Consider the following 20764-nt stretch of genomic DNA (forward strand, 5'->3'; position numbering starts at 1 on the left):
GGAACGCGGTCAGAATCAGGTACTCAGGACCAGAGGAAAACCTCCCCTCCAGACTCTACATTGGGAAAGTTTTGTTGAAGGAGTTTATGAAGTTTAAAGCTTCTGAGGTGTTCGCTCTGATCCACGTTCCTTCCAGCAGGAATTATGACATCAGTTTCAAGCTGTAATATAGTCTAGACTTGTTCTGGAGTATTTATAACGATACAAAGGAGCACGCGATGTGGGAGCATCTACATGTCATCCAGCTGACTAAACCCCAGGTAGTCACCGCCACCGTCCTGTTCCAGTCTGAGGTGGTGGCTCTGGCAGATTTGCAGCACTGGTTGAGCAGATACTGTGAGGTAAAGAGACTGCCTACAAAGATCTATGATGAGGAGGAGATCTGGAATGGAGGGTATTCTGTCAAGATCCAGCTGGTTCAGGAGAATGGAGTGACCAGACATCTGCCGCACTCCTTCTACCTGGGCTCGGAGAGAGGCGTATGTTACTACCCTGGTCAACCGCGACTGTGCCATAGATGTGGGGGCAGACACCTGGCATTCAACTGTTCCCGTATTAAGTGCTCACTATGTGGTCAGTTTGGGCATGTGAAGGACGATTGTACCGGACCTGTCATCTGTAACCTGTGCTTAGGACCTGGACATACATTCCGGGAGTGTCCGCATGCAGAACATAATAAGGAGGAGACCTTTAAAGGAGTCATGGAGGAAGACCAGGAGGATGTCTCCATATGTGTAGATACAACCCCAGAACCTGGAAGTCCCAGCGATGATGTGAGCCGAAGTACCAGAGACCCTGCTCCAGAGACGAATGTCCCATCTGTGGATGCTGCACACGTGTCACCAGCCACTGAAAAGAGAGGTCATGCTAAAAGCAAAATATCCAGTCACTCTGTCACCAAACATTTGCCCGACACCAGTAAGGAACCAGCTGATCCAGCCGCAGCGACCAGTAAGGAACCAGCTGATCCAGCCGCAGCGACCAGTAAGGAACCAGCTGATCCAGCCGCAGCGACCAGTAAAAAACCAGCTGATCCAGCCGCAGCGACCAGTAAAAAACCAGCTGGGCCAGCCGCAGCGACCACTAAAAAACCAGCTGATCCAGCCGCAGCGACCAGTAAGGAACCAGCTGATCCAGCCGCAGCGACCAGTAAGGAACCAGCTGATCCAGCCGCAGCGACCAGTAAGGAACCAGCTGATCCAGCCGCAGCGACCAGTAAAAAACCAGCTGATCCAGCCGCAGCGACCAGTAAAAAACCAGCTGGGCCAGCCGCAGCGACCAGTAAGGAGCCAGCTGATCCAGCTGCAGCTACCAGTAAGGAACCAGCTGATCCAGCCGCAGCGACCAGTATGGATGAGGAGGGATTTCAGACGGTTAAAAGGAGAAGTAAAACAGATGATTCTTCTAGGAAAAAAAATCACTGCTGCAAAGAAATCACCCGAGTCTCCAGTGCTGGCGATAACTGGGGGACGTTACTGTGCGCTGGGGGAAGATGACCAGGAAGAAGAAGCAGAGATGGAGCAAGTCTCCTCACACATCCCAGGCGACGAACCTCAGGATGAAGACGCTGACCCCCCAATGTCCACCAAAAGATGGGGTGTTACAGGACATAGTAGTGGAAGAAGGAAAAAAAGTAGGAAAGACATGTAACCAGGATGATGCTGAAAATCACCTCCATCAATGTGAACAGTGTGAAGAATAGGAGAAGGCGGCAGGCGATATTCCAGCGTCTGTCTGACGACAAATCTGATATCATCTTTATACAAGAGACTTATCTGAAGAGCAATGATCAGGTGGATGCAGCCAAGAGAAACTGGAGACACGGACCATCATTCTGCTCCTTTGGACTGGAACGAAATGATGGTGTAGGAATTCTATTTCATAACATGGACGTACAAGTGGAGAAAGTCCTGGAGATCTGCTCCGGCCGCTGCCTGATGCTGGACTTTACCCTGGACACTGTACATTATAGAGTCATTAATATCTATGCCCAGCAAACCAGAAAAGAGGAGGGAATTATTCCAAAATATTAAGCCCTATTGTTTTACTTCTAAGGTCTTTATTTTGAGTGGTGACTTCAATAGCGTCTCCAGTAATGTGGATCGTTCCAGTAGTCACAAAAGATTGAGATATGATGAAAATGTTCTCAATAATCTAGTCCAGCAGGCTCATTTAGTGGACCCCTATGGTCTACATTTTAGTCGTAAAGCTTACACTTATCATAAGGGAGGTAATGCAAGCAGAATAGACCGTGTGTACATTAAGAAAGAATTGAAGTGTTCTCAGTATAGGATAAGTCCTATAGAGTTCTCCGACCATTGTATGGTGAGTGTAACGCTGGATCTGGACGATGCTGTGGTCTATGGTAAGGGCTACTGGAAGGTAAATAGCTCTGCGCTCCAGGATCCACAGTTTAAAGAGTCCTTTATCGCATTTTATAACGACCGGAGAACTACCCAGTGTATGTGCGATGATACAGCGGAGTGGTGGGAGGACATGAAAAGAGACATCAAGCAGTTTATTATAAGAGCTGCAAAGAGACGGAGTAATATGGAGTATATGAGGTATTCTGCCCTGAGACTGCTACTGAGCCGTCTATATAGTAAGATGAATAGTGGAGAGCAGGTAGACGGAGAGAGCGTCCGCCAGATAAAGCAGAAGATGAGACAGCTGCAGTGTGATCGCCTCAAGTCTCTGAAGGCAGAAGGCCAGTTTGATAGTTGGGGGGTTCATACCCCAGATCCCTTTATTGCCTGTAAGAACCGGGTTAGTAAGAAACTTCTGGTGAGTCTATTAGATGAGAACGGGATGGAGCAATCAGAACAGAAAAAAATTCATAAAATCATTGGAAATTATTATGGAAAACTGTTTAAAGGGAGTCAGATTAGAGATGACGGCATAAAAGCCTATCTGAAGAGTGTGACCCTGCCAAAATGAGATCCCGCGCAGGCAGATGGCATGGCTGACCCTATATCTGAGGAGGAGGTCAAGAGGAGCATTGACTCCTTAAAAACCAAGAAGAGTCCTGGTCTGGACGGCCTGACCGGCGAGTTTTATAAGGAGTTCAGGGATTTATTGGCCCCTGACCTGGTGCAGGTATATAATGATTGTCTCTCTGCAGGGAAACTTTTACAATCACAGTATAAATCTGTTCTAGTTCTCCTAGCAAAGAAGGGAAATCTGAAAGATTAAAAAAATTGGCGTCCATTGTCCCTGCTGAACACGGATTATAAAATCCTGGCCAAGATCTTGTATATAGGAGCAGTATTATAGTAGTTATATTCTTGTATATAGGAGCAGTATTATAGTAGTTATAGTCTTGTATATAGGACCAGTGTTATAGTAGTTATAGTCTTGTATATAGGGGGCAGTATTATAGTAGTTATATTCTTGTATATAGGGGGCAGTATTATAGTAGTTATATTCTTGGATATAGGGAGCAGTATTATAGTAGTTATATTCTTGTATATAGGAGCAGTATTATAGTAGTTATAGTCTTGTATATAGGGATCAGTATTATAGTAGTTATATTCTTGTATATAGGGGCAGTATTATAGTCGTTATATTCTTCTATATGGGGAGCAGTATTATAGTAGTTATATTCCTGTATATAGGGGCAGTATTATAGTAGTTATATTCTTGTATATAGGGGACATCATTATAGTAGTTATATTCTTGTATATAAGGGGCAGTATTATAGTAGTTATATTCTTGTATATAGGGGGCATTATTATAGTAGTTATATTCTTGTATATAGGAACAGTATTATAGTAGTTATATTCTTGTATATAGGAGCAGTATTATAGTAGTTATATTCTTGTATATAAGGGGCAGTATTATAGTAGTTATATTCTTGTATATAAGGGGCAGTATTATAGTAGTTATATTCTTGTATATAGGAGCAGTATTATAGTAGTTATATTCTTGTATATAGGGGCAGTATTATAGTAGTTATATTCTTGTATATAGGGAGCAGTATTATAGTAGTTATATTCTTGTATATAAGGGGCAGTATTATAGTAGTAATATTCTTTTATATAGGGGCAGTATTATAGTAGTTATATTCTTGTATATAGGGGCAGTATTATAGTGTTTATATTCTTGTATATAGGAGCAGTATTATAGTAGTTATATTCTTGTATATAGGGGACATCAATATAGTAGTTCTATTCTTGTACATAGGGGCAGTATTATGTTGTTATCGTTATGTCGATGTCTCATTGTACGTGGTCATAGAAAAACATGCAGTTTAGGATAAGTCGTGTTCCAAACATTCGTTTCCTATAAAAGTGCCGTCCAGTTCGCCTATAGATCCACCCATCATGATAATAAGTCTTGAGTAATAAGTATTTTCCCTCACTTTGTGAGATGTTATTCTTAATTATTTGACCAGTTCCTGGGTTCATCATTAAACTCTTGTCTCTCTTTAGAAAGCCATTGACGCTGACAATGCTGGAGTCAATCCCATTGGGAACTACTCAAACATCAGCAGCCACTGGGATCTGGGCAGTGCCTTCTTTTTTGCTGGGACTGTGATTACGACGATAGGTGTGTAACATGGGCCGGATTCTGTGACGTCTTCCATTCTTCCATTCTACTATTTTCCTATTTGCCTTTCTCAGTCCCATTGCCCCCTCACCCTTTCTTCTACCCACTCTGACTTTCTCTTTTAACTAATCCACTTTTTCATGCCAGTCTGTAGTACTTCCATAGATTTTGAATTACAAATGATCACAAACATCAGCTCAATACACAAACTTTATAAGCAGCAAATAATAAATCATGAAATAATATACAGGGTGTGAACTTCTATGCAATTAGGAGCCAGAGGAAACCTTCATGCAGAAACATAGTAATTTAGTAATGCAACAGGTAGTGGCTGCCCATATAATAGAGATAAGGGGAGGAATTTAGAACTCCCAGAGACGATCCATAAGAACACCGGGGGGGGGGGGGGGGCATATAATCTGCACACTGGGCTACCTGGTCAGATATGAACCCAAAATATTATAAGGGCGTGAATAGTTTAGGTGAACTGTTGCTTCTGATAACACGTGATCTTCTGTCTTCCAGGTTATGGGAACATTGCACCCAGCACAGAAGGGGGGAAGATTTTCTGCATCCTGTATGCTATATTCGGAATCCCTCTCTTTGGCTTCTTGTTGGCTGGCATTGGAGACCAACTGGGTACAATTTTTGGGAAAAGCATTGCAAGGGTGGAGAAAGTCTTTAGGGTAAGAATGAGTATCTTTATCTGAAGATGATTTTATAGTAGCGGCCCTTCGAAGGTCATAGATAGCCCTCCGAAGGTCATAGATCGGTCAGACATTACTGATAGCAGGGGAAGGGGTAATCAGCAGTCAGACTATATCAGTCCCCATCTGAGGCTGGAATATTATTCAGAGGGATCCTAAATTATGGATTTAAAGAAAGAACTAGTCCGATGTTTTGCTGAGGTGCAGTTACTTTGTGCAGCCTCTAGCTGGTGTCTGTTTATTTAGGATCATTTAGTCCTTGCTACAGGTGGAGAATACACAAATCACTAAGAGGTTATGCTCCCACCAGCCCTCATGTGCCAATCATAGTCTGCTGCCCTGTTATGTGGTAGAGGGCCCTTTAGGCACCAGGACGTAGGTGTGTCTGCAACCGTTGCACATTTTTGTGGCTTTGTCACACCTTACACTACGATGCTCAGTATTTAACTGATACATTTATCCCACTGTTTGTAACATTGTTGCATTTATGCATAGAGAATGGACATGTGAGTGTAAGTTCTGCTGCCACGAGACCAGAGATCAGGCTTCCTACAGGTGGCCCCTTATTAATAAGAATTGGCCCTTTAAAGTCAACGGGGCCACTTAATTCCAGCTGAGCCCATTACCCTAATGAGCAGAAATCTGTAAAACGTTGTATTTATATTTAATGAGCTGGATTGTGAAAGTCTTAGAAGATGCGGCGCGGGGACGATCGTGTAAATTGGGCTCATGGTGAGTGAACCCCCAGACACGGTGACCTTATAGATAGGTCTCTAGAAATGAAGGAAAGACAAAGTTACAATTAATTATATAAAGTGCTTGTTACTGCGTTCTGCATGTGGTCAATATTTTAGAAAAAAAAAAGGACAATGGTCATACTGGTACAATGGGAGAAATATATATATTATATATATTTAACACACACAGTAAATATATATATAAATTACACACACACAAATATACATGCGCTGGAGGTCACGTGTACAATATGTCGATCTCCTCAATGTCAGGACTTGACCTAAGATGAGGTCCTAGTCATGAAGCCTACAGCTAAAACCTCTCTAACACAGACCCCCCCACTTTTCATTTGTGAGCCCCAATCTGTGTTACCCATTCCTATAGTTGTAGTGGTTATATTATTTATACACAAATGGACGAGTTTCTGATGCTCATCCAGAGCCACATCCAGAGCTGCAGTTTGCAGTTTTGCTGGTTTCCTGCCAGCTCTGAGTTTGCCTTTTTGTTGTCCCTGCTTGTTCAGTGTCTGTACAGAGCATGCTCAGATCCGGTGGTAGTTGTAGTGTTTACATTGGTCATTGTATAGAAACCTGATGGTGACTGTCAGCTGGTAGGGATGTGCCTGTTCGCACAATGCTTACATATTTCAAGAAGCAGTCAGCAGAATTGTGAATGCAGCTCTGGAGGTGACTAACGTAAGCTTGATGTAACTTAGGATGGGTACAAGCAAGAATTGAGTGAAATACATAAAATGAGAGCAAAGCAAAACCTGAAGGAATTATCCGCACCTCAGCTCTGACATTGGCTGCCCTCCTCCTCCCTCCAGTGCTGGCAGCAGATGTACGGGTGGAGCATCAATACCTGTCAGCAGCCCTTCTCCAGTACAGCGTGGCACTGCCAGGTCTTCACAAGGGCACCGAGATCAAGGGCCTAAGCCCCATAGACTTTTTTTAATGGGTGGTGATCCGGTCAACAATCCCCTCTCCGTAGCGCATCATTGTCCCCCGCTCCTAGACATGACTCATGTTATGGTTTTACACGGATCTTTGCTGCTGATTCATATTCAGGGGCTTCACCACTGATTATTAAACATCTAGACCCAGGGACCCCCTGATTATCACCATGGAAACAGAAATATGATTTGAACGTTCCCAACATATTCAACAAGATCCCCAATCAGCAGGATTTGTAGTCGTCGCCTGCGGGTCCACGGAGCCGCTTAGTCACTTTACTTTTCCCACAAGGCTCCACTGAGGCGTTCCCTGCATCTAATTTATCCCTCATTTGCATACAAGGTCATTTACATGTTTCGTGCAAATTAAAAAGGATAAAGAATAAAAAGATTTCTCCACAAAATCGAAAATTAAATTACAACTGTGAAAATTTTATTCTGAAACCGAGAAAACGAAACAATGAACTGGATGCAGGAAATGTAGGATGAGATTTATAAGTAGCTGCTGATGGGAGTTGTATTCACCCCTGATCCCATCGTTTTGGTGAATGATTTCACATCTCCTTGTCACCCCCTGCTGCTTCAGCGTCTTATAAAGAGCATGGTCTCCCATCCGCAGTGCTGAGATAGATGTATGCACAAAGTTACAATCATTTTATTATAATAAATGTAAATAGACACAATGTATCTAGTAGAGTAACATGTAGTATCTACGTGTATCTAACAATGTATATTCGTTCTAGAAGAAGCAGGTGAGTCAGACCAAGATCCGGGTAATCTCCACCATCTTGTTCATCGTGGCCGGATGTCTGGTGTTTGTAACGATCCCCGCGGTCATCTTCAAACACATAGAAGGGTGGACGGAGCTGGAGTCCATTTATTTTGTAGTTGTTACACTCACAACTGTTGGCTTTGGGGACTATGTGGCAGGTAAGTAACTGAAGAAAAATGGCCTGGGTGTATCTAATCCGGTCATGTGTGATACGGTCTGCTGAGCTGGTGTATCTAATACGATCATGTGGGATACCGTCTGCTAATCCATGTATCTAATCCTAACATGTGTGATATTGTGCTGAGAGGTGTATCTAATCCTATCATGTGTGATACTGTCTGCTGAGCTGTGTATCTAATCCTAACATGTGTGATATTGTGCTGAGAGGTGTATCTAATCCTATCATGTGTGATACTGTCTGCTGAGCTGTGTATCTAATCCTATCTTGTGCGATACAGTCTGCTGAGCTGTGTATCTAATCCTATCATGTGTGATACTGTCTGCTGAGCCACTGTACCTAATCCTATCATGTGTGATACTGTCTGCTGAATAGGGTATCAAATCCGATCATGTGTGATACTGTCTGCTGAATAGTGTATCTAATCCAATCATGTGTGATACGGTCTGTTGAATAGTGTATCTAATCCGATCATGTGTGATACTGTCTGCTGAGCCGCTGTATCTAATCCTATCATGTGTGATACTGTCTGCTGAGCTGTGTATCTAATCCTATCATGTGTGATACTGTCTGCTGAGCCACTGTATCTAATCCTATCATGTGTGATACTGTCTACTTGAGCTGTGTATCTAATCCTATCATGTGTGATACTGTCTGCTAAACTGCTGTGTCTAATCCGATCATGTGTGATACTGTCTGCTGAACTGGTGTATCTAATCCTATCATGTGTGATACTGTCTGCTGAGCTGTGTATCTAATCCTATCATGTGTGATACTGTCTGCTGAGCCACTGTATCTAATCCTATCATGTGTGATACTGTCTACTTGAGCTGTGTATCTAATCCTATCATGTGTGATACTGTCTGCTAAACTGCTGTGTCTAATCCGATCATGTGTGATACTGTCTGCTGAACTGGTGTATCTAATCCTATCATGTGTGATACTGTCTGCTGAGCCGTGTATCTAATCCTATCATGTGTGATACTGTCTGCTGAGCCGTGTATCTAATCCTATCATGTGTGATACTGTCTGCTGAATAGTGTATCAAATCCGATCATGTGTGATACGGTCTGCTGAATAGTGTATCTAATTCTATCATGTGTGATACGGTCTCAGAGAATTACAAATCACTACATTCCCCATCATTCCCCACTGCTGGGTCCCTCCCTGGTAATTCCTGGATTCTGTACACTAGTATAAAAGGCTTTATGTATGTTCTGAATAATTCCCTATAGACTGGCTACAGAACGGCTCAGATACTTAGCTGATGGATCTGTAATTGTGGGTTGCCTGTGGCATAAACTTAACAGCTGCTTCTATTTTATGCTCTTTGTTAGTAAATTCCCTCGTCCCCTCCCCCGTTACGATTCTCTTATGATATCAGCCTTACATGAATTATACATGAGACATACGTGGGGGGTGGACACAGGGTTAATAGTCTGGCGACCACTATCCAGCTTCCTCTCTATATTACTGAGGTGTCGGAGATGCAGCGGAGCTCTGCACAAAGATACCGTACAGCTACCTGATTATTATACAGGATATGTCTGGACACTTTGTTCCTCAGATGTATAGCGCCAACTGTGGTGTGAATAGAGACTAAAATGATGTCTCGGTGCTGACACCAGGTATCGGGGACGTCTCATGTATACCGTACAGTAATGCAGAAAATTGAAAATTTTATAAAAAAGTAGTTATAAAGTAAAAGTTGTAATTCGCAAATGTGTCGTGTTATTTTTTTTAATGTTCGTTATATATTATATTCTTTTTAGGTAGTATTTCTTTGGTTCATTGTTTATTACATTGTTATTTCAGGTTATATTGTGTTGTACTATGTTTTGTATTATTATTATACGTTATATTATATTTCAATATATCGTGTTGTAGGATATGGTGTTATATTATATTATTTGATGTTTTTTATGTTACATTTTATAATGTTTTGTTGCATTGTATCACATGATATTTTACTATATTGTTTGGTGTTTTGTGTGATACTCTTTATACATATCAAGTTTTGCATTATTATTATGATTTTTTTTTTGTATTGTGTTCCATTTTATTATTTCAGTAGAGAGGAAACAGACACTATCTTAAGTCATTAGCGGTTATCTCATCCAATTAAAACTGTTTTAAGTTAATTATTTTCATTCCAATTAGTGTAAGCAGCGAGCTCTTTAAATAAGGGTCTGCAGAGTGGCGGAGGCCGGGTACGACTCTCTGAGGCATCGTGCTCATACTGCGCAGCACAATCCATTACTGGAGAAGTAGAGGACTCTGCAGGTTCATGTTGTTCGCTGAGCAGGTTCCTGATTGACTTTAGGGATGAGAGATCTCAGACTTTAGAGTCGCTTGTAGCTGCCTGCGCCGCTGAGTTGTTAATCTGCTTGTGGATGTGAGAATTACGCAGTCTGGAGACCCAAGAGAAGTGACATCACAGCTCTCCAGATATCAGTTATATTATACAGCAGTGACATCACCGCTCTCCAGATATCAGTTATATTATACAGCAGTGACATCACCACTCACCAGATATCAGTTATATTATACAGCAGTGACATCACAGCTCTCCAGATATAAAAGATAGTATACAGCAGTGACATCACCGCTCTCCAGATATAAAAGATAGTATACAGCAATGACATCACCAATCACTCTGAATATATTTTGGAAGACATTATTATTACAGCTCTTGCACATTATACTCAGGTAACCCAGAGGAACTTCTCTTACAGGTGGGAATACAGATATAATGTACCGGGAGTGGTACAAGCCGCTCGTGTGGTTCTGGATCCTGGTTGGTCTCGCATACTTTGCTGCTGTCCTGAGTATGATTGGCGACTGGCTTCGAGTCATATCAAAGAAAACAAAAGAAGAGGTAAAGTAGTCGCTGACTAAGATAAGATTCCTCCGGTTACACTGTACAGATGTAGCAGAGTTGAGTTACAGAGCACATTGTGATATCACCATTACAAAGAATGTGGGCCCCCTCAGCTATAGGATCCCACAGAAGCGGTTATGCTGGCTCCCCTAGTAGTAGTGTACATAAAGAAGAGTGAGGTCCACGCAAAGAATCTGAATGCTGCCCTGTGCTGGTGCTTGGCATCACTACCCACCATCCTAGGACAGGTAGACCCAGCATTTGTTGTCCCCTCCCCCACCCCTTCTAATCAATTGCAAAAACTGATCTCCTCTTGCGGTCATTGTGAAGAGGGCGAGTCCCTGTTCAGGCCCATATAACCCATAAAAAGGGGTTAAGAAATAACTGGGCTGGGCCCCCGCCTCACATGGATCCTATAGAAGCTGCGTGGTCTCCCTTTATAGGATCTATGACTTTGATTCCAGGTTATTTTAGAATTATTACAGATTAATGAGCAAAAATCTTAAAATGAAAGTTTGTCCTATTAACGAGGCCTAGAATGTTCTGCACCACCTGGATACATTGTATCATCTTGTATCTGTATGTAGCAGGAGATCCGCAGTCTTCTGTACCTCACATTTACCACCTCCCCTCCATATCTTCTTGACCTCCCTGCTATGAAGCCTTTATGACACAACAACCCCCATATACAGGGCAGAGGCAATATTAACCATACGCCCTGTGTATGATCCTTCTGGGAGTCCCAGATAACCGGCCCTGCTGCAACTACCCACATCCAGGACTCTACATGGGACACTGGGGACTGTCTGATTGCAGAGCTCGGGGGGGCTCAGGGAACGTGACCACATATCTGTTTGTGTTGTACTGGGATCCAATCATTGGCATAGAGCATAATAGGGGCCACAGGAGCCACTGCCACCAGAGAATGAGTCTTATTATTAGCGGAGGATCCGGATTGCAGAATCCTGGGATTTTCTTATAATCGCGGTGATTGATCAGAACGTTGCAGGAACCGGGGACTGTTCAATGTCGAGTTAAAGGGAACATTGTCATCCAACACTAAAGGGCCGTCCGCAGGCCCCGTCCTATACAGAATGATGAGAATCATTGGGGGAGAATGGTCCTCAGTGTCACTAAATACCGGAATTTACGAGTCGGTAAAAATGTCGCAGATGGATCACAGGGTAGAATATGTTCCTCCTCAGTCTTCGTGCTATATCATGCGGACACCCGTGGAAAAGACCAGGAAGACCTTGAAAGACGTCATTTTTATGCTGTTTTTATAAAGTGTATAGAAGACGCAGCTCCCAGTCTGAACTTCAGCACCATGGACAGCGGATGAGATTAAGGGAACTTCTGTAGATTGTGATCATATTTCTTTAAAGTGTAGCTAAACTTTTGACATTTCATAGTGACATGTCAGAAGTTTGGATTGGTGGGGATCCGAGCACTGAAACCCCCACCAATCGCTAGAATGAAGCAGCTGAAGCGATTGGTGGGGGTCTCAGTGGGTCACAGTGCTCGGACCCCCACCAATCCAAACTTCTGACATGTCACTATGAAATGTCAGAAGTTTGTCAAAAGTTTAGCTACACTATAAGTTCAGAAAACCCATTGTCATACATCCTATTAGTGAATTCTGGGTAATAGAGGGGGGTCCTCTGTTCAGGATCCTCATCTCTTGGTCAGAGTGGAGAGCGGTTACATAGAGCGTCTCTCTCTCTCTGGAGGACCTGTCCTGTCCTGTATTACACAGACACCACATTGATATGAATGGGCACTGTGTAATGCTTCATTTCTCCTGTGTTGGCGCTGCAGGAAAACTGAACATTTACTACAAGATTTTCTCACAGATCACAGCTGAATGATGGGGGTCTCAGCACGTGGACACTTTGTGATCTGCTTATTGTCAAGGGACCTTCTAACAAGTAGGGATTGTCCATAATTTTAGGACCCCTTGGAGTATATATAGTAGATGTGAGAATAATAATGATTTAGTGTCAGATACGTAAGTTGTGGTCTGTAAACCCACAGGAATCCCACAAGAAAGGGGCCATGGAGCTCAGTAATTAATTCCAAAAGCGATACATTGCTGGAGGGAGATTTTCCTCGCTAGCTCTGTATGGTCACTTATACGGGGAAGGTTGTCGATCACTGAGTAGAACCGCCCACTGGACTCCTAAGCTCAGAATATGCAGGATATAAATGAATAAATTACAAGTCATGAATCTTATCCTACAATATTATAAATCAATCTGCTCCACTCTAGAACATGCTGCCTGCAGATTGAGACATGACAGGTTCCCTTTAAAGGAACATTCTGGGTAAAACGTATATACCGTTTTAGGCCTATTGCAGGGCCAGAGGGGGCGGAGCATGACAAGGATTCACAGAACACCAAACAGAACACCCATGTCAAGCTCCGCCTCTTAGACTCTACACTAAGTGTAACAGTGTATCGGTTTTTAATTGATCATTAGCATGCAGCACTCAGTAATGCCTATTGTTTACACATTCATTCATGGCAGAAATTCTACAAGAAGAGTTGAGGAATTGCTTTATTATAACAAGTCACTGATCCTAATCCATTTTTTCTTTAGGTCGGAGAAATCAAGGCTCATGCTGCGGAGTGGAAAGCCAACGTGACCGCCGAATTCAGAGAGACGCGCAGACGCTTGAGTGTAGAGATCCACGACAAACTCCAGAGGGCAGCCACAATCCGGAGCATGGAGCGCAGACGGCTCGGGCTTGACCAGAGAGCTCACTCTCTAGACATGCTCTCCCCAGAAAAACGCTCCGTGTTTGCCGAACTGGAGAATGGCCGTTTCAAGGCCTCATCTCAAGAAAGTATTAACAACAGACCCAACAATCTAAGACTGAAGGGAATAGAGCAGTTCAACAGTTTACACGGTCAAGGCCTCTCGGAAGACAATATCATCAATAAGTTTGGCTCCAGCTCATCGAAGTTGACCAAAAGGAAAAACAAGGATCTGAAGAAGAACCTTCCAGAGGATGTACGGAAAATTTACGAGAACTTCAGAAAATATTCAGTAGATGAAGAGAAGAAGGAGGACGCGGGTGATAGGATATCCACCTCCGACACGGCGACTCTCTCGGACTTCATCCAGCACTCCATCATAGAGAACGGTTCAGTACCCTGCGAAACCAAAGATGAGGAGCACGAGAACAAAGCATTACTTGAAGAACGCAACTAACGGGGCAAACTTGAGGATCATTGCTCGGTCATCGCACAACAAAGCTGTGGGCTGCAATGTGGGACGCACCGTTGACTTTGTATTTCCATTCTGGAGCCCAAACTTAGTTTGTACTTTGACTCAGCAGTAACCTTTGACCCCTTCTGTGCTGGAGGGGATAGTGACTGTGTGGACTGCCCCCTCCAGCACAGAAGGGGTTAAAATATCGCCCTGGGGTGTAAACCAGAACCGACAGCAATTGGTTACTTTAAAGGAGTTCTTGAGACATGTGCCTTATGCAGACTTTTAACTTAACTGGAGCTCCATAATCTGCATTGGAGGAAACTTTTACTGTGCCATAACTGACTGCCAAAAGAAAAGAAGCCCCCCCTCCCCCAACAACGACTACAAATAAAAATACGGAAAAATTGCAGCCAGAATGTGGAAAATTGCTAAATAAGATAACCATAATCATTATAGGTTTTAAGGAGAGATCAAGATTGGAAGATGTTTCGTTAGTCAATTCGGCAAAAAGAGTGTACAAAAATAAGAATGCAACGCGTTTCACGCTCCAAATCAGATGTTAGGAAAATCCAAGCCCCCAAAGTGCGTATACAAGGAAATATGGTGATGGCTATGCGTTTCACACTCCAACACAAGACTGGGAGGAATTTCCAAGCCTGTAACTCCAGTATACAAGGAAATAAGGAGATGGTAATGCATTTCACTATCCAATTCAGATGTGTTAGGAAACAATTTCTAAGCCTACAAAGACAGTATACACGGAAATATGGAGATGGTACCGCATTTCACTCTAAACCAAACGTGGTAGGCAGCATTTTCCAAGCTTGCAACTAAACGCATACATGCATTGTGTGGCACATCATGAATAGAATAAGGAATACTTAAGTGATACTTGGCATCATTCTAACCTCTACATTGAGCCAGATCCTTTCCTGGCCAGTAAACAACATCAGCACATCCCACTATAATACCGCGTGTCAGCTTTTTAACCGCAAACAAGCACTGTGGCAGCAACCATTACCAATGAAAACACCAGAGACTGTGACAGCGCCACTAGCTGTAGATGTGGGAACTGCAAGCCCCAAGATCCAGAAAGACGCCAGTTCTAAAAACACATTGAAAAGTGGATCATGCCTGTTCTTTTTTTTTATTGCAAAAACTTTATATTTGCTGAAGAAATTTCAGTTCTCAATGCTAAATAACAAGGAAGCAGCGGAGCATCTTGCATGTGGTTGATAGCCGGCCCGCGCTGTAAGACTGCAATAGTCCCAGGACCTAGAGACAATGGGATGTTATTGTGCAATTCTCAGGGCTTGTTCTCTTCTTTTAAGTAAAGGATTTCATGGGCACTATACATAAGCACCCCAAAAAACCAACCACCATTACATAAGAAACATTATGTGCAGTCCGGCTGGCGAGGGACGAGAAGTGCTCACCGCTTTGTGCCATCTTATTTTGTAACTTTTTAAGAGTATTTTCAATAATTTATTTGTTTTTTTGCATTGCTGGACGGTCGGTCCTTATATCAGTGTTTCTCCTCAATAGGTTTTCTATTGCGCACCCTGCGAATTTAGAGGGATTAGAGAGGGTTTTATATCCAGACAAAAACAGAACAATAAATTATTAGGAGATATTCAAGTCTTCATTGTTTCTGTGAAATATCATCGGGAGGATAAAGCTGCTCATACACGGTGCCATATATCAATCCAATGTGGAAACCATTGAGCACGTCGGAAGGTGCAGCTCGAGGCTTCCGGACCCTTGTGGACAGTCTATACCTGCTCCCCTCCCCCATACAGACTCATTAATTTCATGTGATGCCATCCAGGGCATCCTTAGAATTTAGCATAGTCAGGAAAAGCCCCCGACCCTCACCATGTTGTATGGTAGTTGATCTTTTACATGTAGAAACCACATAGTATTTCCTGCACTTGAGTGGGCCCCTAGACTCCGAGACCTGTAACTGCTGCTATGGATGGAGTTAGAGTCTTCCCGAATCCTTACCCTAACCCTCTTCTTCTAACCCTAACCCCCCACTCCTAACCCAACTCTCTTCTTCTAACCCCACCACCAACCCTTGACTTGCATTGCCAAGCACAGCCACAACCAAATGTATGGCACTGTGCCTGGTAAACAATGAAGGGGATGTGGTTTCTTTAGTCAACAGATTTGCAAGGGTGCCAGGGGATTTGTACCTTTTCAGATCCAAAATTGATGGCCTATCCGAAGAATAGGTCATCAATATTATAGTCCCAAAACCACCCCCCCTTTAAGCCTATGATACATCACCCTTTATAGTCTCCATCATACAGATCATTATACATTAATAGATTATCTTTTTGTGCATCCACATTCAGGGTTAGATTACAGCATGGGCAAAAGGGGCAATTGCCCCACCATGGTCTAAACTTACATCATTGTGCCCATTAAGGAAGCATTTAGGCACTTTACAGTGTTACTATTCGAGCACTTTATATCACTGGTATATGGCACTGGTGATACTCTCCATTTCACCTCCACAGATCTTGATCTGGCCCTGACCACAATGCCCACTCGTGCCCTTATTCTCGTATGTAGCATGAAGCCCATTCCCCCCTTGTCCTAAGAGTCCAGTTACAATGGCGACGTCTGCTACCCCCATACTGACACCACCGTCCTGAAGATCAGAAGTGCTTGATATTGTACAAACAAGACAGGAGCGTAGGACTCGCCCTGTATGATCGGCTTTAGACGCCCCAGACTGAGAAACTCTTAATTTTTTACTGGTTACTGGATTTATTTTAAGTATAAAGAAGAAATGTGAATTCTGATGAAAGTGTTAGGGAAAATGTAAATATTTACAGAAACGATTGGGAAAGTAGTTATTTTTCTCCCATTCGGGGGTGTTACTGTTTCCTGTGCTGTAATGAAGGGGGGCAGTCATGGTCTACCTTGTCCCTTCTGCTCTACAGCCCCCTCTACAGTTAAGTGCAGGAAATTTGTTGCAATTTCAGAATTTCAAATAACTTTTGCGCACGGTCAGATGTAAATACGCAGTGGAGGCTTTCAAAACATTTCCCTCTAAGCCTTACTAGAAAATCCTAGGGGTTTGTTTCTAAATGTGAAGACGAGCAATATCACCCGCTGTACCAGGAAACAGGGACACGGGATAAGAAGAAGATACATTGTGATGAAAAGAAAAATAACATTGTGACAATGTATCAAGATGAACCCATGGGAAATAGTCTTCAGTATTTACAGGGTCTACATACTTCTAGGGTCTCTTTTTACATAACTTATAGGAAATGATCTAGGAGGAGAGATCATTGATTTTTTAATGGGGGTTTAAAGACAGTCCATGAAATGCCTCCAGTTGCCCAGTCCTTGACAAATCCCCCTTGAAATGTAAAAATAAATTTAAAAAAAATGCAAAAATATTCCCCCAGTCCAGCACAACCGCTCGCTGCCAGACCACATCGGTAATCATCAGGTATAACAACCATCGTCCTATTGCTGCTGTGGGACATCTCTAGTGACTACTGCCACTGAGGTCTAGTGATGAGTCCTGGTAGAGAGTGGTGCCACCAGACTGGAGGAGCGTTTTTTTTTTTTTTTTGCAGTTTTAGGGTATTTGGGCGATTTGTCGGAATCTTGGACAACTCCTTCACAATCAGAAAACTAGGCTTACCTTGTGTTCTTCCTTCCTGCTAGACTCCTGGGGTGGAGGTGCTGGTGGCTGCTCATCAATACGCACCAGCAGGATCTCAGCAGAATGGACGTAATCAGAGGCTGTGGAGCGAGAAAGAACAGGATTATGGAGTGTGAAGAACGTAACGAGGATCGGTAACAAGACATCCTCATAGTAACATTGTGCTATAGCGCCCCTGTACCCCCCTAAGTAAAAGGGTGAGGTGATACTGCTCAGCCACTCAGTCACGAGGAACTTGCTATTTAACATGTGTCTCTCCCTGGACTGGATAGTATTGAAGGTTTTTCTTTAGGGTTTTTTTGGTTTTCTAATAGAACCAAAAATATGAAGTAGAGAATAGATGGAACTTGATGCATTTGATCCATTTATTGAATTACTAAATCGGTTTTTGCTAATTTCTTTGGCTCAGTGATAGGAAGAAAGGTGGAAACAGGAGCAGATGCTGCACATTTGTATCATAGTAGAAATGAATGAGATTCTCCATCAGCTCCTGTTCTCATCCTTTAACCCTCTGCGACATTTGTGCCCATGTTTTGGCTGGTGTGCCCAGAGCCTCGGTATGTGTGTTATGGGGTGGGGGTCTGCAGGGCACGCTGCGTGTACCGTCACACATTACTGATCTGGAGTCTATTAGTAAAATGACTCATCTGATAGAACAGTCTGAGTCAGCGGCCGATCAATCCATTATTCACCATTAGTGATGCTTCCAATAGAGACGGATCTCGCCTCTTACATTATTTAGGTTTCCATCGGATTGTATGAAATTAATTCTCATCAGAAGTTCATTTTGCTGCTGCACTTTGAGAAGTGAAAGTCTCGATATATGAAGGATACTCCTGGGGCGAATAGTCATATCGATTCTCACCCCACCAGAGCTCCATACAGAGGAGTCGGATGGCTGATTAAGGTATTTAGGGTATCACATTGTACCAGAGCACAGGCCAACACTAAATACTATATTATAAAGGTTGGGGGCAGGGGTAGAGAAAAATGGAAAATAGAATCCTGGACGAAAGAGCTTACAATCTACAACGTGTATTCACCAGTCAACTTGATTCATGTGTGGTTTAATTTTGTTATGTAAAGAGATCAAACTATTCATCTAGATCCATCCACCCAACATTCATCCATTTAGCCAACCAACCTTCAACCCAGCCATGTTTAATTCATTCAAAACCATATATTTCATAGTGTATTGTTCCAGCTAAACAGCCATCCAACCCTAAACAAGACATCCAACTATCCACCTAGACATGCGCTCATCTATCCATCCATCCACCAAGACAAGCTTCCATACTGTACACCTGTCTACCTTTCCATCCATCCAACCAACCAATCTACCAGAGATCTATCTATGTATACAAGCCATGCTACCGTCTATCCATAAGGGCTCATTCAGATGAACGTAGAATACACTAGTGCGACGGCTATTAAAACGGTCATCACACGGACGCATGTATTTCAATGGGGCCGTTCTTTCAACGGACCGTGTGAAGGTTCCGTTGAAAAATAGGACATATGTTATTTTCTTCCATGTTCACGGATCCCTCCATAGACTCAAGTCTATGGGGATCCTTGAAAACGGGACCTGCATGGGGGCAATGTGGAAAATGTGGAAAAAAAAATTCTCGTCTGATTTTCCCCATGTTTGTCTGAATAAGCCCTAAAACAAAGTAACCAAGCGAACATCCATCCAAGACCTGCTACCATCCAACCAAGCAACCAGACATCCATCTATTGTTCCAAGCCTACAACCAGACATGATCCCATCCATCTAACCGACCAGACTTTCATACATACATCTATTCAAGATATACCATCCCACCAACTAATTAACCAGACATCCATCCATCCGTCCCCAAGCCTTCAACCAACCAGAAATTCTCATTAATCCATTCATCCATCCCATAAAACGAACATCCATCTAACCAACCAACCAACCAACCAACCAACCACTAACCCAACAACTAACCACCCATGCTTCCATCCATCCAACACATCAGTTATCCATCTATCCATCCAACAAACTAAAATCCATCCATCCAAGCCTCCAACCAACCAGACATGCTTTTATCCATCTCTTTAGATCGTATACATGATTTAAGACGATCACTAAATATAATCGTTCAAATGATAGCGTGTAGATTCAGAGATTGCGGCTCTGGTTCCATGGTTATACATTGTTGAAGACCATAAATTACTGAGAACATTAGGGTGAGACTATTATATATTAGTCACTGTGGGCTGCCGGGTTACAGTCCTAGTCACCTCTACATCTGAAAATGACTTGATGAACCTTCCATGGTTCCACGTGAGGTGAACCAAGAACTTAACAGAAAAAGATGAGATCATTGAGCCACAAAATGTCTAAATGGAACCAAATCCCAGAGGATACTAAGCTGGATGGAGTCTTAAGATGAGGTGACATTTCTACGCTCATAGATTTTGTGAGAGGGTAGGATGGAAAATATTGAAAATTTACTATGCAAAGCTTGTGCGTGATGTCTTGTGTGTCTCGTGTGTATCTCCTTGTGTAGATAGCACTGATGGTTGTTCTGCAGACCATCCGTCATGTTCTTACCTGACGTCTCTGGAGCACGGAGGACGATCTGGACGGTCACCAATCCTTTCATGTTGCAGTCTCTTTTTTTAAAAATCCTTTTTTTCAGTCAGCAGCGAATGTCATTCCTTGCTCTAGGAACACCAAATCCAGCTGAATTTTTATGCATTTCACAAGAGACATTGAATAAAGTGACTTTGTCCCATCCAGTCCAGTGGAACCACTTCAGAGACCATTGCAGAAGACACGTCCTCTGTTCATCGTGGGTGAAGCCTCGGCTGGACCTGACCTCGCTCTCTGCTAGGACTTGATAACTTTTCTGTTGAGATGTTCTCAATTCACCTGTAAAACAGGACACATTGAACGGTCAAGAAGGAGGACGCTGGACCGGAAGGCTCGTTGTGTTGCACTAATTTGCTCTGTCTGCAGCTTTGTAAATGAGCACGCCCGTTGTGGTGTGTTGTGGTGAATGGTGTATCCGATGATGAATGATCAAAAACAATACAGTACAATGTAACCAAA

The 20764-nt window shown here is 42.9% G+C and overlaps 1 protein-coding gene across 2 annotated transcripts in view; it reads left to right on the plus strand.

Moving 5' to 3' along the window:
- Positions 1-20764, plus strand: part of KCNK10 (potassium two pore domain channel subfamily K member 10) — a 33064-nt gene extending 12300 nt beyond the window's left edge. Inside the window, exons 2-6 of one of the 2 annotated variants that reach the window (XM_075848595.1) lie at positions 4431-4548; positions 5074-5234; positions 7689-7875; positions 10631-10773; positions 13377-20764. In XM_075848595.1, the coding sequence (XP_075704710.1) occupies positions 4431-4548; positions 5074-5234; positions 7689-7875; positions 10631-10773; positions 13377-13991 (1224 nt within the window). In that variant the 3' untranslated portion in view covers positions 13992-20764. The remainder of the gene's footprint in view (positions 1-4430; positions 4549-5073; positions 5235-7688; positions 7876-10630; positions 10774-13376) is intronic. The other variant, XM_075848594.1, reaches the window with a different exon arrangement.

The sequence above is a fragment of the Rhinoderma darwinii genome, unplaced genomic scaffold (assembly GCF_050947455.1).
Source record: "Rhinoderma darwinii isolate aRhiDar2 unplaced genomic scaffold, aRhiDar2.hap1 Scaffold_4302, whole genome shotgun sequence".
Lineage (NCBI taxonomy): Eukaryota > Metazoa > Chordata > Amphibia > Anura > Rhinodermatidae > Rhinoderma > Rhinoderma darwinii.